The 17,330-nt window shown below is 44.2% G+C and overlaps 1 protein-coding gene across 1 annotated transcript in view; it reads left to right on the top strand.

Annotated features, from left to right (window-relative positions):
• Window positions 1–17,330, top strand: part of LOC140210488 (piezo-type mechanosensitive ion channel component 2-like) — a 201,261-nt gene that overhangs the window by 21,053 nt on the left and 162,878 nt on the right. The window contains exons 7-12 of the mRNA XM_072279479.1: window positions 1,252–1,370; window positions 3,821–4,084; window positions 10,626–10,737; window positions 11,772–11,953; window positions 15,258–15,406; window positions 16,137–16,310. Coding sequence (XP_072135580.1) covers window positions 1,252–1,370; window positions 3,821–4,084; window positions 10,626–10,737; window positions 11,772–11,953; window positions 15,258–15,406; window positions 16,137–16,310 — 1,000 coding nt within the window. The remainder of the gene's footprint in view (window positions 1–1,251; window positions 1,371–3,820; window positions 4,085–10,625; window positions 10,738–11,771; window positions 11,954–15,257; window positions 15,407–16,136; window positions 16,311–17,330) is intronic.

Here is a 17,330-nt window from a genome sequence, read left to right as displayed (position 1 = left end):
GTCTCCCCCTGAATGTTGAATGTGCAATGTGCAATTTATAGTAATTTATAATAAATAGTATGTACAACAGGACTGTCAATATAATATAGAAATACAATGTATCAGCATGAATTAATCAATCTGATGGTCTGGTGGAAGAAGCTGTCCCGGAGCCTGTTGGTCCTGGCTTTTATGCTGTGGTACTGTCTCCCAAATGGTAGCAACTGGATCAGTTTGTCGTTGGGGTGACTTGGGTCCCCAGTGATTCTTTGGACCCTTTTTACACACCTGTCTTTGTAAATGTCCTGAATAGTGGTAAGTTCACATCTACAGATGCGCTGGGCTGTCCGCACCACGCTCTGCGGAGTCCTGCGGTTGAGGGGAGTACAGTTCCCATACCAGGCAGTGATGCAGCCAGACAGGATGCTCTTAATTGTGCCCCTGTAGAAAGTTCTTAGAATTTGGGAGCTCACACCAAACTTCCTCAACCAACTGTAAATGCCTACAGATCCAAAGAAACGTAGTTGACTCTTAACTGTCCTCTAGATGATCAAGTTGGCCCTTAATTCAAGTGGATTTTGGGGATGACTAATAAATTTTGACATTAACTAGCAATGTCTGCTGTTTGTGAATGAATGAAAAAGAAATCAATTCTTCCACCTGATCAGTTTTCTGGTTAATAAACGTTCCAGTCAAAGCCTAAGTCTCTTGTACGTTAATTGCTGCTTTGTGAAGTCGAACAGTATTTGAACATCTATATTTGCCTCTTTTACCAGTCTGGTAGACCTATCTCAAATATTTCTTATTTCAGTGCTGTAACAACATATTTGAAGGCATAGGGGACTGCAGGCGCTGGAACTCTGAAGAAACACACAAAGGTGCTGGAGGAACTATGGAGGGAAATAGTCAGTTGAGCTTTGGGTCAAGACCCTTCATCTGTCAACTGCCCACTTCCCTCCATAGATGCTGTGTGACCCGCTGAGAAACCCCAGTACCGTAGAGCATTAAAATCTGTATGAAATTGACATTGGCAAACTGATGTTAAGATCTTTATTTCTTTATCCTGAACTGATGTTCTAGTATTGTTTATCCGAGTCCAACCAGCTAGACACTTCGACTGTTGTTTCTGATGTAACTTCAGCTTCTCTGGTCTCTCAGCTTTGCTCAACCTTTTGTCACCAAAATCTGTTTGACTTGCTCTTCCCTGCAGCCCAAAGTGCTCTCTGAAACGTTTCAGCCCAATATTGATGCCCCTCTCCTTTTCCTCTGCAGGTGTCTGCCAAGAGATGGAAATGTCAGAGGATGACATGGGGAAGCCATCCAGTAGCTTCTCTGTCATTGGCCACATGGTGATGCAGCAGAGCTATACTTGTGCACTCATCTTCATGATGGTATGGTGAAGGCAGGGCTGCCCTTTAGCTCTATGCCCCCTGAACACTGCAGAATTCAACTCCAGTCAGCCACATGCACACCACTCCACAGGGAAACTCTCTATTTGCTCCCACTTTAGAGAATATTAACTGGACGTAGAGCTCATGTACGTCACTATAATGCCTGGCACAATGAGAGCATCTTCATTAATGTCTTTGCATTGATGCTGATAAGGTATTAATCACACTGACCATTGGTGAAACACTTAATCTAAGCCAAAAAATATTTGGCATATGCCCTGTAAGCAAGTAAAGTTTATTTTGCACTTAAGTTTCTGTACATTACTTGAAGGCCTAATGGTGTCCCAGTATTGTCTGTTAATGACCTCAATGACCTCGTTTCATGGAATAGCTCAGTAGAAGAAACATAAAGATTGTTATAATAGGATCCCTTTTTTGACCTAATCAATTCCAGCAATTCTCCTTCCTGCTGTGTTTCTAAATTCCACCCACCCACTCACCTTCCCACCACATCTGTCATCCGTACGTTCTCACTGGCGTGAATCCCACCTCTACTCACAACTCACAGAGTTACCACTCCATGTTCCACAGTCTTTACGCTCTCAATGTATTCAGTAGTCAATCATTTCTGTACTGTTAGGCTACGTCCACACTCGACCGGATAAATCTGTAACTGAAGCCTTTTCTCTTTGTTTTGACCCTCCATCCACACTGAAATGGCGTTTTCCTCCCCCGATAAAGGAGCTTTTCTAAAACACTCTCCAGGGTGTTTAAATCTGAAAACGCCGGTTGGGCGTTGTAGTGCGTACAGGGTAACCGGCTAATTTTAAAACCGCTGTCATGACATGCCAAACAAATGGTGGCGGCAACGCGGCATTTCATTGTTCTTGAACGTAACCTCCAACACCACAACAACAATATCTGACAATGTGTAACAGCCTGATGTAACATTGTATGGAAATACAAGATAACACTGATGCAGACATGTTTTATACATTTAACAAGGTGCTTTATTTGTCATGGTCCCTTCTGGCAATCCCCCACCTTAATATTTACCTCAGGAATTGGGCCTCAATCCCCTCGTTAAATTTCCAATCATTCCCAGGTTCCACTAACTACACACACCTGCTTTCCATCAGAAAATGCAAGATAAAGACCCTGTGATCACAACAAGGAGCTGTCAGTTTGTTGGTTGACTCCAGTGTGAGTAACCTTGTTTCATGGTTCTTAGGGCTGTTAGTTCTAAGTCTAGCATCGCTCCTGGATTCTCTCCAAACCCAAGACTTCGGGTAAGGACTCTCTTGGAAACCAATTCCACACTCACTATGGTGATAGCGCCTCCTGACTCTGCCCCCGCGCCCGTGTTCTGCACTTGGGTTCGTCCACCGCCACGCTCGTGTAACATTATTAATGTATTGCTTATGCAAACATTCAATAGATGCAATTGTCACTTTTGCCCAGTAATTCATTTTATTGCACATGTTAAATACAGCAAAATAATACACAGAGTCATGGCAAAAGTAGAGGCAAACAAATGAGGTAACAGCAAATTTCACTTTTGCCCAGTAACAAGCCTTATTGCATTTAGCTGTAGCTGTTGTCCCTTTCATCGGTGAAGAGACTTTGGCTGTAGGAAATGTTTCTCGACAAACGTGCACCAAGTCTTTCGTTTGGCAATTTCCTTTTAAGTTTTTCTAGTCTGTAACTGGACAAACGCGTGCCAAGTATACCGTTTCCTCTTCACGAGGAATTCTGCAGATGCTGGAAATACAAGCAACACATATCAAAGTTGCTGGTGAACGCAGCAGGCCAGGCAGCATCTCTAGGAAGAGGTACAGTCGATGTTTCAGGCCGAGACCCTTCGTCAGGACTTCGTTTCCTCTTCACTTGTTTTCTGTGTGTCCTGCGCATGCCCAGTAGGAGGAGATTCGCCCAAATACCCGTTCTAATGTGGATGGAGGTATTTTGAAAAATGCTTGGTGTGGACGCCTATCGTTTTTACGCGAAACTGGCGTTTTCAAAATTATCCGGTCTAGTGTGGACGTAGCCTTAGTTTCAAGACCTATTGATGACTCTTATTTGCAGTTTTTAATAAGTAGTTATAAAAAGTCCTTGACTGTGTTGCCTGTCCTTTTTAAATTTTCCCCTACCCTCTTTCACAATGAATACTGTTGGATCCAATGATACTGATCCAGAGATTCTTTGGAAATAATAATTTTATGCTTATCCAAAAACACTGACTGCTTGATCAGTTTTGCTACATATTTTCATAATCATTTGGGCCATTACCAGACTTTCCACAGTGAACAATCCCAGCTCCGAACCTCCTGCCACAATATCTGTGCCTGGCATAACCTTGCTCTATTGTTCCATTGGTAATCGAGGTGTATTGGTCGGTTATTAGAGGGTGTTTGATGTAGCTGTTTATTGAGCATGCTTCTCATCCACAGGTCTGGAGCATCACCTACAACAGCTGGCTGACCTTCGCCCTTCTGATCTGGTCCTGCGTGATCTGGATGGTCCGGGATCGGCAGCGCTGGACGAAGCTGAGCTCTCCGGTTCTGGTGATCTATGGGAACCTGCTGGTCACTCAGCAGTTCTTTGTGGGCCTGCAGCTCACCGAGGACGAGCTCTTCCCTGGGGTGTCTGATAACATCCTCATCGATTTTGACCTGAAGAAATCAAATACACCGTGTGTGCACCTGGCTGCCAAGGTTCGTGGGGGCTGGGACAAACCGGATTGGTGTTAAGAGGCAATGTTTTTGCAGCAGTGAGCCTAATCAGGGTGGGGAGAGAGCATATCAGAGGTTCCCATATTGAGGAACTGGGATGCAGATGGTTGCATCTACTTTATTGGAGAACTTTGGGAAAATGGGATGGGACAGTGCAGAGAATATCATGCAGCCGGAGAAAGGAGATGGGAAAATAGAATGGGATTGCTTTGTGAGTCAGTAATTATTGGTTGGGCCAAAGTGGCCTCCTTCTATGCAATAAGGGTGTATGGGGGGGGGTGAATATTAACAATGCAAAGCTCCAGGGGCTTTCAATAATGAAAAATGTGGTAATAGATTTATAGCCAGATTCACACCAAAAAGCATGTTTTTCCCTAACTATCCAGACAAAGGGCAATTGATGGAGGAGAAGGGTGGTTACACCACCTCTGGAAAGGGAAGGCAGCTGACAAGTCCAGGATCCGTGTCCAGAATCAGTCAGCTCTCTGAATTTCCTCTGGGGATCAGTGAACTCTCATGACAACCCGTTTGGTGCCTGCCAACAACCAGATGACAACCATAATGGGTGCTTATGCACCAACTCTGGACTCAGACGAGCATGAAGAAGAGGCCTTCTATGCTTGCATAGACATGATACTGCCAAGCATCCCAAGGAGGATAAGGTCATTCTCTTCGGGGACGTCAGTGCCTGGGTCGGTGGAGACTTCAACCTTTGGAAGAGCACCCTAGGAAAGGAAGGCATTGGCAACATCAACTCAGATGGAGTACTACTTCTCACCATACGTGCTGAACGCAATCTTACCATCAAACACTCTTCCACCAGAAAAGCAAATTCAAGGCATCTTGGCAGCACCCCCATCTGAACAGTGACATTTCACTGACTATATCATTGTATGAGATAGGGACCACCATGTTGTGACTATCACAAAGGCCATGATTGGCACAGATTATGCTCTAATAGGGACCATATTTAAGAAGGGAGACAAGGCAAATTGTTGCAGTTGTGGCAATTACAGAGGCATCTGTCTCAAAAGGCAAAGTGCTTGCACATATCTTCCACTATCTTCTGACTCCTTCCTCTATCTAAAGAAGTACTCCCTGTGTACACAATGTGGGTCTTGCTTTAAATATATGGAACACACAGGCCCCATATCATCTACCACCCAAACAGGCATTTATCTAGCCCTCCATAAAAGTTGGCTAAAAAAATCCTTGACTAGAAAATGGGTTTGTTATTGTTCGAGGTTAACAAGCCACTTTTCATGATGAAGTGATACAGCACAGAAATACGCCATTTGGCCCATTTAGTCCATGTTGACCTCATCTCCTATCTAGTTCCATTTACCTACACCCAGACCATATCCTTCCAAATCCCTGCCGTTCATGTATCTATCCAAACCTCTCTTTAAATGTTACAATTGAACCCACATTTATGACTTCTGCAAGCAGCTCATTCCACTCTTGCACAGCCCTGTGACTGGAGAAATTTCCCCTCAGGTTCCTCTTAAATATTTCACTTTTCACCCTTAACCTTTGAGCTTTAGTTCTAGTCTCAGCAAACATGAGGGGGAAAATACCTGCAAGCATTCACTAAGTGATGCTAACTTCCATTCATACACTTGGTCAAAGAGTCTTCAAACTGTACCTAAATAATGGTTTACACCCTGAAACTTGTGCTAAGGAAGTTCTGCAAGTTCCCCAACAGGATCTTTTGTTGGTGCCACATTTTGTAGATCTAAACAGGCCTATCACAAGGTAGCCATGGTGTGAAAGCTGCCCTGTAGGTGAGAGCAAATGAGGGAGACATGATGATAGTTGTACGCTCTCCAATTCTCCCATCGTCACTTGTGCCAACAAGATGAATTGCTGGAGAGCAGACCCGGCTGTGACCTATGACTGTCTGGCTAAGCACAGCTCCAATGCCATATTCAAGCTTGTTGATGACCCCACCATTGTGGGCTGAATCAAAGGTGGTGATAAATCAGCTTACAGGAGGGAGATTGAAAATTTGATAGTGATGTCATAACAACCTCTCACTCAATGTCAGCAAAACCAAGGAACTGCTTGTAGACTTCAAGAGAGGGAAACCAGAGGTCTGTGAGTCGGTCCTCATCAGAGGTGGAGAGGGATAGCAACATTAAATTCCTGGGTGTTACCATGTCCGTGGACCTGTCTTGGACCCAGCATGTAAATGCAGTTGTGAAGAAAGCACGACCACACCTCTCCTTCCTCAGGAGTTTGCAGAGATTCCTGACACCTAAAACTTTGACATAGATGTGCAGTGGAGAGCAATTTGAGTGGCTGCATCATAGCCTGGCATGGAAATACCAATACCTATGAACAGATAATCCTACAAAAGCTGTTGGATTTGGCCCAGTACATCACGGGTAAACTCTTCCCAACCATTAAGCACATCTTCATGAAACACTGTCGTCGGAAAGCACCATCCATCATCAGAGATCTCCACCACCCAGGCCATGCTTTTCAGGTAGGAGGTACAAGTACCTCAGGACTTGTACCACCAGGTTCCAGGAACAATTACTCCCCTCAACCATCAGGCTCTTGAATAAAATGTGTTAGCTACACTCACTTGCACTATCATTGAAATGTTCCCACAACCAATTACCTCACTTTAAGGACTCTTTATCTTTTGTTTTCATTATTTATTGCTATTTATTTATAATTGCATTTGCACAGTTTGTTGTCTTCTGCACTCTGGTTGATCTTTCATTGATCATGTTATAGTTATTTTTCTATAGATTTGCTAAGTATGCCCACAGGAAAATGATTCTTGGGGTTGTGTATGGTGACATATATGAACTTGGATAATAAAATTTACTTTTAACTTTGAACTTTTTAAACTTCTGGTAGACAGTGAGTTGTGGGATGATCAGCAAGCCTAAGATCACAGTGACATTTACTGAAGCACATAAACGACTGAACAGTGAGGGAAGGTGGAAAGTATTGATGAATGCAACAGAGGTTTTGATCAATACACCACTCTCAATATGGAATCATTGGGATTTCAGCGCAATATCCTCCTTTTTTGTGTGATCATTCAAGTCAAGTTCAAATTTATTGTCATCTAACTGTATATGTATACAAGCAAAAGAAACATGGTCCTCCAGACCACAATGCACCCACAAAACACATATCACACACAGCACACAAAACAAAATATTACCACAAATAAGTTAATACAATATAATTCAAAGAGCATGTAGTGTACAACACAGGTAAACAATAAACATTGTAGTAAACAGTAAACAACTCGCTGTCTTAGTGATGAGATGTCAGTGGTGACAGGGTATTCATTAGTCTCACAGCCTGAGGGAAGACAATGTTACTCAGTCTGGCAATCCTAGTCCTGATGCTCCTGTACCTCCTTCCTGATGGTAGTGGGTCAAGGAGTTAGTGAGATGGGTGATAGGGATCCTTAAATGCTTTGAGCTCTTCGTCTACAATGCTCCCAGGAAATGTCACAATAGGGGGGAGGGAGAAGTTCGTGATTATCTTGGCTGTTTTTACTGTCCTCTGCAGGGTCTTGTAGTCTGATGCCTTGCAACTTCTGTACCACACAGTAATGCAGCCAGACAGGACATTCTTGATGGTGTTCCTGTAGAAAGTTGTCAGAATGGTGTTGGGGAGGCTTGCACACCTCATTCTTCTCAGGAAGTATAGATGTTGCTGTGCCTTCTCGACTACTGAGGGGTGTTGTGGGTCCAGGTTAGATTACCAGCGTCGTGCACACCAAGGAGCTTTGTGCTCTTCACTCTCTCCATGGCAGAGTCTTGTCCACGAGGTGCCTAGGAGCGACTCGAGTAGCAGTAGTCCTCTCAATGGATACGTTTAAATATTCCCGTTTCAGCCTGTTAAAGCTAAAGAGCACAACTGCTTCCAAGGTCAGTACAGTCAACAAAGATGTCTTAAACAAACTATCACTGCTTAAAACTGACAGAAACCACACAGTCTGTGGTCGGAAGGGCCCATGGAGAAAACCTTGGAGGCAGCGCAGCCGCAGAGTGGGATTACAAGTGCGTTTAAGGAAATGCAGTTTTAAACTCCCTATACTGACTATCTTGCTGGTGAATAAAATCAATGATCTCAGAGCCAGGGTGCTGAATCAGAGAGACATTAGGACCATGTGTGTTTCATGGAATCCTGGTTAACCCTTTCTGTACTGGATGCAGCGATTCAGATCGATGGGTTTACCATACACTGTCAGGAAAGATCTATAGAGCCTCTCAAAAGCAGAAGTGGAGGAGTATGCCTCATGATCAACTCTTCTTGGTGCACAACTTTATCAGTGCTGTCCCAATTCTGCTCACCAGACCTGGAATATCTAGCAGTAAAGTGCCATCTTTTTTACCCACCACAGGAGTTCTCTGGGGTCATTCTGGTAGCAGTTTACGTTCCACCTCAGGTCAATGTCAATCAGGCTTTAGATGAGCTGAGTAATGGGATCAACATGCCCGAAACAGCACACCCTAACACCTTTACCTTTGTTTTGGGAGACTTTAACAAGGTGAGTCTGAAAAACTCACGAAGCAACTACCATCAACAGATCACTTGCAATACCAGAGGAAACAACACACTGGACCATTGCTACACCACCATCAAGAATGCCTTCCGTGATATTCCACGCCCTTACTTTGGGAAGTCTGATCACCAAGACAGCTCCATCTTGGGCACTATCCCACAAAGTACCCAGGACATCTTTAGGGAGTGGTGTTTCAGAAAGTCAGCTTCCATTATTAAGGGCCTCCAGCACCCAGGGTATGCCCTTTTCTCACTGTTACCATCAGGCAGGAGGTACAGAAGCCTGAAGGCACACACTCAGTGATTCAGAAACAGCTTCTTCCCCTCTGCCATCCGATTCCTAAGTGAACATTGAAGATCTGGACACTACCTCACTTTTTTCTAATATACAGTATTTCTGGTTTTGTACTTTTTAAAAATCTATTCAATATATGTAATTGATTTACTTGTTTATTTATTATTATTATGTTTTATTTTTTTCTCTGCTAGATTATATATTGCATTGAACTGCTGCTGCTAAGTTAACAAATTTCACTTCATGTGCCGGTGATAATAAATCTGATTCTGACTCAGGTTGTTGTTCTCACACCATTTGACAAGCCTCTCACCCTTCTCTCTGTATGCTGACTCATCATTGTTGCTGATGTGGCCAACCACTGTTGTATCATCAGAGAACTTGATGATGGTGTTTGACCTGGATCCGGCAGTGCGGTCGTGAATCAGGAGTGTGAACAGCAGCGGGCTGAGCACACAGCCCTTGGGTGGGGACAGCACCAGCGCTCAACTTGAGATTTCAACGAGAGTTGTCGGTTGCGAATCTGAGATCCAGTTTATGTTGGGATAGAGAGATGTGGGTTTAGTAAGTAGTGATGTGTTCAGCTGTGTGAGTGTGTGTCAGGCACTCTGCTTTGATTCACCAGCTTGATCTAACCCAGGTTAAGTTGTTTTTTTGTGCCACTTGCATTGTGCTCACCGACCCAGTGTCTGGGCTGCTGCTTTAAGAAGGGGGCAGGGACAGAAGGCAGCAGCAACAACTACCAGCCTCTGAAACAAGGAGTGTTGTAATCATCCCCAGTAACACAGTGCATGATCAGTCTCGTCCAATCACTGTCAAGCAAAGGAAGATTGGTAGGAATTAGAATCTTGCAAATAATTGCAAAACATAATAATTTCTCATCTTTCCCATCCACACTCTCTATTTGTCAATGAATATCAGGTTTTGAACTGCAGGCTTCCTATTGCTTTGGGATGAGCTGAAATTATGAGAAAGAATAGGGAATTGTCCTTTGTTATCGGCTGGTTGCGGTGTAGGGTTAAACAGTAAACACTTGTTCTCTTCTTTGTCTGATGATCGATTCTAAAGGTTTACAATGAACACAAATAATGAAAAACAAGGGGTGGATTGAACAGCGTGCTAGACTCTGACTGTGCTAGGCTCTGGCTGTAATAAATCTATAAATGAGGCCCCACTCGGGTTGCTGGAGCAACACCTCACAATCCTGCCTGCGTATCCTCCAGCCTGATGTGGCATAATCATCGGTTTCTCTACCATCCAGTAACTTCTCCTTCCCCGTTCTGGTTCCCCTCTTGCCTCAACTGCCTATCACCTCCCTCTTGTGCCCATTTTCCTTCCCTTTCTCCCATGGTCCACTCTCTTCTCTCCTATCACATCCCTTTTTCAGCCCTTTACTACTTCCACATCATCTCCCAGCTCTTTATTTCATACCCCTCCCACCCACTGACCTTTCCCCTCACCGAGTTTCATCTACTGCCTGCCAGCTTGTACTCCTTCTCCTCCCCCACCTTTTTATTCTGGCTTCTTCACCCTTCCTCTCCAGACCTGGTGAAGGATCTCATCCTGAAAGCTAGACTGTTCATTCCCCTCCGTAGATGCTGCCTGACCTGCTGAGTTTCTCCAGCATATTATGTGTGTTGCTGTTGCTGTGGGTTTTAGTTACTGACGCTTGGCTATTCTCTGCAACAGATCTTCTACACTTTAATGTTCTGGCTCTTGCTGCGTCAGCACTTGATCGAGAAAGAGAAAATGAGTAAAAGGACCCAGGGGTCACTCAGTGAGGTCAGAGTTCAGGGAACAGGTGAGAAAGCTCCTTCCTTCATCAATGTAGCCACAAACATGGCCTGTGTGAGAACTGATTTCTTTCAGTACCCTCTCCTGTATAAAATGGATGTCAATTTTCAATGGTGAGGTATAATCTCAGGCTGAATCACAATTGTTGTTATCCCTTTAGCAGAGTTAGCCCCATCAGTTCCAACTCTTCATCTGGATCATAGGGTTATCCAGCAGAGAAAGAGGCCATTCAGCCCACTCTTCCTGCTGTAACTCTGGAAAAGGCCAAACAGTGAGAACCATTGCCCTGCTTGTCAGCATCACTCTGCATTTTCTTTTCCTTTTTCAAGCGTTTCCCCAAATCTCTTTGAAAGATTTATTGAATCTGCTTCCATCACCCGTGCTTGAAGCAGTAACTCATCAGTGTGAGCGAAGTTGTTCCTATCTCCTTTTACTGACGATCTCAAACCCACGTTCCACCGTTACCACGAGGACCAGTTTTTCCTTATTCTCTCAAAGTTACTTGTGCTTCACAGCACATGTAATAAATTTACTCTAAAACCTCTCCGATCTTAGGAGAAAGAGTTCAGCCCTGCTCTTGCTGAATGGGAGAGACCAGAATTTCATTTATTTATTTTTAAATTTTTTATAGGGATACAGCGCAGAGTAGGCCCTCTGGCCTATCAAAGCGTGCCGCCCAGCAATCCCCTGATTTAATTCTAGCTTAATCATGGGACAATTCACAGTGACCAATTAACCTACCAACAGATACACCTTTGGACTGTAGGGGAAACCACAGCACAAGGGAAACCCACGCGGTCCCAGGGAGAACACACAAACTCCTTACAGGCAGCGGCCTCTTCAGTTCCAGGAACTGAACACAGGCATCCGCTACTGTAAAGCGTCGTGCTAACTACCACGCCACCACGCCACCATGCCGCCCATGGTGGGAGAGAGTCCCAGGTTTCTACCCGCAATGTGTATGTAAGTTTCAGCATTGACATGTAGCAAACCTGCCTGCAGCAAATATGCTACCTTTTGTTTTTCTGCTTGTCTCTGCAGAAGGTACACAGGAGGATGTGACACTGATGACAATGGTCGGAAGTGTTGTTAAGGGATTATTGATAAAATACTGGATCTGCTTCTGCACAGCCATGTTCTTCATCGTTAGCTTCAATGGCAGAGTTGTGGTCTACAAGATTCTCTACATCAAGCTGTTCCTTTTCAGCGTGGCTTTATATCAGGTAGGTCCATGCTCAGCACCTCTACACAACACAAAGAAAGGTTCCAGCTCACTCCAGTCACAATGGTGGTCAGATCAGACTTCCCAAACAATAAAATCTATTCCCGAGCATAGAACCAAGTACTTAAACCATTCCTGGAATAATCATTACAAACACTGAGACCAGGGAACGCTTTTTTGGACTTAACCAGTACCTGGCCTGACGGGTTATTATAATTGATTCAATACTATTCCAGTAATTATTAGATTGGTATAAATCAGTCATTCACAAAGAATGCTGAGGAAAGAGTTACTGGGTTATCAAGGATATAGACACTTACAACACATACATAATGCTTCAGTAACTCAGCAGGTCTGGCAACATGTATGGAAAGGAATAACGCGATCAATAAAGAAAGGGTAGATAGATTATGAAAATTATTCTGGTTTCTTCACCCTTCCTCTCCAGACTTGGTTACATGATATAAAAATGGATAGTCATTTTTTTTATAATTATATAAAGTGGAAAATGGTGGCCGAAGTGAATGCAGGTCCCTTGGAGGACGAGAAGGGGGAATTAATATTGGGCAATGAGGAAATGGCCGAGGCTTTGAATGACTATTTTGTGTCAGTCTTCATGGTGGAGGGCATGTCTAACATGCCAAAAGGAAATGATATGAATACGATGGGAGGTGAGGACTTTGATACAACAGTTATCACTAAAGAGGTAGTGCTGAGCAAACTTGTGGGCCAAAAGAAAGACAAGTCCCCTGGTCCTGATGGACTGCATCCCAAGGTACTGAAAGAAGTGGCAGAGGTTATAGTAGAGGCTTTGGTTTACTAAAATTCTCTGGACTCTGAATTGGAAGAAGGTGAATGTCATGCCAATGTTCAAAAAAGGATGTAGTCAAAAGGCAGGTAACTATAGGTCAGTTAGTTTAACATCTGTAGTTAGGAAAATGTTTGAAGCAATCATTAAAGAAGAAATAGCGAGGCAGATGCAACATGGATTCAGCAAAGGCCAGTCCTGTTTGACAAACTTACTGGAGTTCTTTGGGGATATAACAAGTGCACTGGATAGAGGGGAACGGATGGATGTTATTTACTTGGATTTCCAGAAGGCCTTCGGTAAGGTGCTACATAAAAGTCTTATCCATAATGAAACACCCCAGATTCCTTGGCTATGTGTCTAGGGAAGACAATCTCCGGCCCCACCAAACGTGTGAGTTTGAGGTGCGAGTCCCCTCCCCAAACCCCCTGTTTGTGTGGATGCTGTGTAATTCGCTTCCCTGTTACAAATTAATGCCCCGAAATAATGGACAGTACATCACATATGATTAAAGGAATTATATTTATGAATCTTAACTGAAGGGTTAGTAAAGAATAACAAAAAAAGGCCCATTCTAATGAAACAGTCAAATGTGCACAAGTTGGAGCTCATCTTGAACTTCCCTGTCACTCACGCACTGGGCCCTTGGTCAACGTGAAAGCACACACCACCTTCGGAATGTCGCTCGCAATCCATCTTGAACAAACGGGTCTCCCACCAGATTGTATGCTATGACCGGTTTTCCCCAGTGTCTTCTCTCTTCATCTCCTCTTGAACAAAAGCCCAAGACCAACCTTGTATCTCACCAAGAAAACCTCCCCGCTAATTGGATGGCACACATTCCACAACATCCCTTATCTTCAACAATAACCCAGGCAGGCTGAAAGCAGAACAAACAGCTCTTACAGAGCTGCTGAATGAAATACCTGCAGCATAACAGTAAAGATGTGAACCAGGGCACTACAATAAGATAAAGATGCATAGAGTTGGGGGTGATGTATTAGCATGGATGGAGAATTGGTTAACAAACAGAAAGCAGAGAGTTGGGATACATGCGTGTTACTCTGGTTGGCAATCAGTGGTGAGCAGTGTGCCGCAGAGGTCAGTGCTGGGCTCGCAATTGTTCACGATATACATTAACAATCTGGAAGAGGGGACCCAGTGTAGTGTATCTAAGTTTGCTGATGATACTAAATTGAGTGGAAAAGCAAATTGTGAAGATACAGAGAGTCTGCAGAGAGATATAGATAGGTTAGGTGTGTGGGCAAGGGTCTGGAAGATGGAGTACAATGTTGGTAAATGTGAGGTCATCCACTTTGGAATGAAAAATGGAAGATCAGATTGTTATTTAAATGGCAAAAAAATGCAGGATGCTGCAATACAGAAGCACTTGGGATTGCTTGTGCATGAATTGCAAAAGGTTGGTTTGCAGGTGCAGCAGGCTATCAAAAAGTAAATGGAATGTTGGCCTTCACTGCAAGAGGAATTGAATTTAAGAGCAGGGGGGTTATGCTGCACTGTACAGGGTACTGGTGAGGCCAGATCAGGAGTATTGCATGCAGTTCTCCTTACTTGAGGAAGGATATACTGGCTTTGCAGGCGGTGCAGCGGAGGTTCACCAGGTTGATTCCAGAGATGAGGGGGTTAGACTATGAGGAGAGGTTGAGTCTCCAGGGACTGTAGTCACTGGAATTCAGAAGGATGAGGGGCGATCTTATAGGAGCATATAAAATTAGGAATGGGATAGATAAGATAGAGGCAAGAAAGTTGTTTCCACTGGTAGGTGAGACTAGAACTAGGGGAAATAACCTCAAGCTTCAGAGGAATAAATTTAGGATGGAGATGAGGAGGAACTACTTTTCCCAAAGGGTGGTGAATCTGTGGAATTCTCTGCCCAATGAAGCAGTGGAGGCTGCCTCAGTAAATATATTTAAGACAAGGTTGGATAAATTTTTGCATAGTAGGGGAATTAAGGATTATGGGGAAAAGGCAGGTAGATGGAGATGAGTCCATGATCAGATTATTGAATGGCAGAGCAGGCTCGACGGGCCAGATGGCCTACTTCTGCTCCTGTTTCTTTTGTTCGTATGTTCTTATGAGTCGATTTTTCGGGCCTTCACCGGAGTCTCATTCTGAAATGTCAATTCTATTTTGTGTTCTGTGGATGCTGCCTGACCTGCTGAGTTCCTCCAGCATTTTGCATGTGTTCATCTGGATTTCCAGCATCTGCAGAATCTGTTGTGTTTCCAGACACAGGCAGTAAACCCAGCCATGGCGGGGTGGGGGGGGGGGGTTGGGGGTAGTTACTAAGTGAGACCGCAGGGGAAATGGATAGCATCAACAGTGACACACTCAGTTACGAATGGCTTTGGGGATGGGGTTGGTGAGGGGGATGGAGAGGGAGGTGAGGGGGATGGAGAGGGAGGTGAGGAGGGTTAGTGAGGGATGATTTGCCACAGCTCACCCACTGTAATTTATTCCCTCGTGTGGATGACAGATACATTATGACTGGTGGCGCCGGATCCTGAGGTACTTCTGGATTGCTGTTGTGTCTTATTCAATGGCAGTGCTCATCGCCATCTACATATACCAGTTTAAGACAGTATCCTGGCTCTTTCAGCGAACAATGGGAATGTCCGAGGACAGGTAGAGGACTAATCTTCCTTTATCTTATGCATGAAGTTGATATTGAAGTAGTTCAGTTCAGATGCTCGGTCCTTTTCTGCTAGGATTCCCCAAAAATTTTTCCCTTTTCTCTGCTCTCTTTAGCAGTTAAGATCCACCTACCTTTTTGGTTAAGCCTTGGGCCCTTGCTGGATCCTCATTCTGTAAAAACCTTACTAGTCATTGAAGTGCTGACTGTCAGGTTAAAGGTGCTTTATAAATGTACTGAAGAGAGCTCGCACATTGGTGGCTGCGGTGATCTGTCCCATTGCAGCCTCACAGGTGGTCTGGGTGGTGTTGGACTGCTGGGGTGGAATGGGGTGTCCAGGCACTGGACCCCCATCTCATCACACTGAGAACACCGATGCTGGAATCCAGAACAGCAACAACCTGCTGGTGGAACTCAGTGGGTCGAGCAGCACCTGTGGGTTGGATGGAGAGGAATGAATTGTCATCGCTTTGGGTCAAAGCTGCAACCTGGAGTCCAGCAGAGCTGGCTGCCTGTTGGTTTCAGAGTCCGTACGATGTTTGGTAATGAGAAAGTACTCAGCAGGATTTAGAGACCTAACTCGACTCCATTCCACGGCTTGCTCATGAACACCAGCACGTTGACTTTGGAAGGTCTTGCATTTCTGAAGCACCTTCAGCTTGGCATGTACTGTCTATGACGGGTTTGAATTGTTGAGAAACGTGAGTCTTGTTCCATTTTCAGTTTGAAGGACCTGGGGTTGGAGCAGTATGATACGGCCGAACTGTTTGCTAGTATCCTTCTTCCTTCAGCCTTCCTCCTGGCCTGCATCCTCCAGCTTCATTACTTCCACAATCCATTCCTCAGCCTGACTGATTTAAGGCATGTCAGTCCCAGCCAAGATAACATCATCTGCAGGTACTGTACATTTCTTCAGATCTTTGCTTGTGTATCAGCAATTGGTTTATTGTTATTACGTGCACTGAGGTACAGTGAATAATATCATTTTGCATGCCATCCATTACATCTTATCAGTACATCGAGGTAGCACAAATAACAGAATGCAGAATGAAGAGTGTCCATTTACAGAGAAACTGCATGGAGACAGACAACAAGGTGCAAGGGAATGACAAGGTAGATTGTGAGGTCAAGAGTCCATCTTGTTGTACAAAATATGGTACGGTACAACACTGTAGCGTAATGTTATTACAGTGCCGCTGACCACCAGATGGGGTTCAATTCCCACTGCTGCCTACAAGGAGTTTGTACGTTCTCTCCATGACCACATGGGTTTCCTCTGGGTGCTCCAGCTTCCTCCCACATTACAAAAAACTATGGTCAGGGTTAGTGAGTTGTGGGCATGCTATGTTGGCCCAGAGGTATGGCGATACTTGTGGGCTGCCCAACACAATCCTTGCTGATCTGATTTGGCGCAAACAAAGCATTTCACTTTGTGTCTTAATATATGTGCGATAAATAAAGCTAATGGTAAAAAAAAGGTCCATTCAGTAGTCAGTGGGAGAGAAGCTATCCTTGAATCTAATGGTGCATGTTTTTTTTGGCTTTTCTGCCTCTGAGGAGGGATCTTTGATTAAACTGGCTCCTTTGATTAAAAAGGCAAGAAAAAGTGAAGAGTCCATGGAGGGGAGGGTTATTTTAGAGTTGTACACAACTCTCTGCAACTTCCTATGGTTTTGGGTAGGACAGTTGCCATACCAAGCCTTGATGTGTCCATATTGGTGATGGTCAGTGGATACATGCTAAATTTCTTTGGGCTCTGGAGGAACTAGAGATGCAAATGTGCTTTCTTAGCTATGGTGTCCATAAGTTTAGGCCAGGATGGGCTATTGGTGATGTTTACACTTAGGAACTCGAAACTGTCAGACCACTCTACCTCAACATGATTGACACATCTTTATATTTGCTTAGTTAGGACAG

The sequence above is a fragment of the Mobula birostris genome, chromosome 2 (genome assembly GCF_030028105.1).
Source record: "Mobula birostris isolate sMobBir1 chromosome 2, sMobBir1.hap1, whole genome shotgun sequence".
NCBI lineage: Eukaryota > Metazoa > Chordata > Chondrichthyes > Myliobatiformes > Myliobatidae > Mobula > Mobula birostris.
The sequence above is the reverse complement of the archived record's forward strand: the minus strand, read 5'-3'. Positions and strand labels throughout refer to the sequence as shown.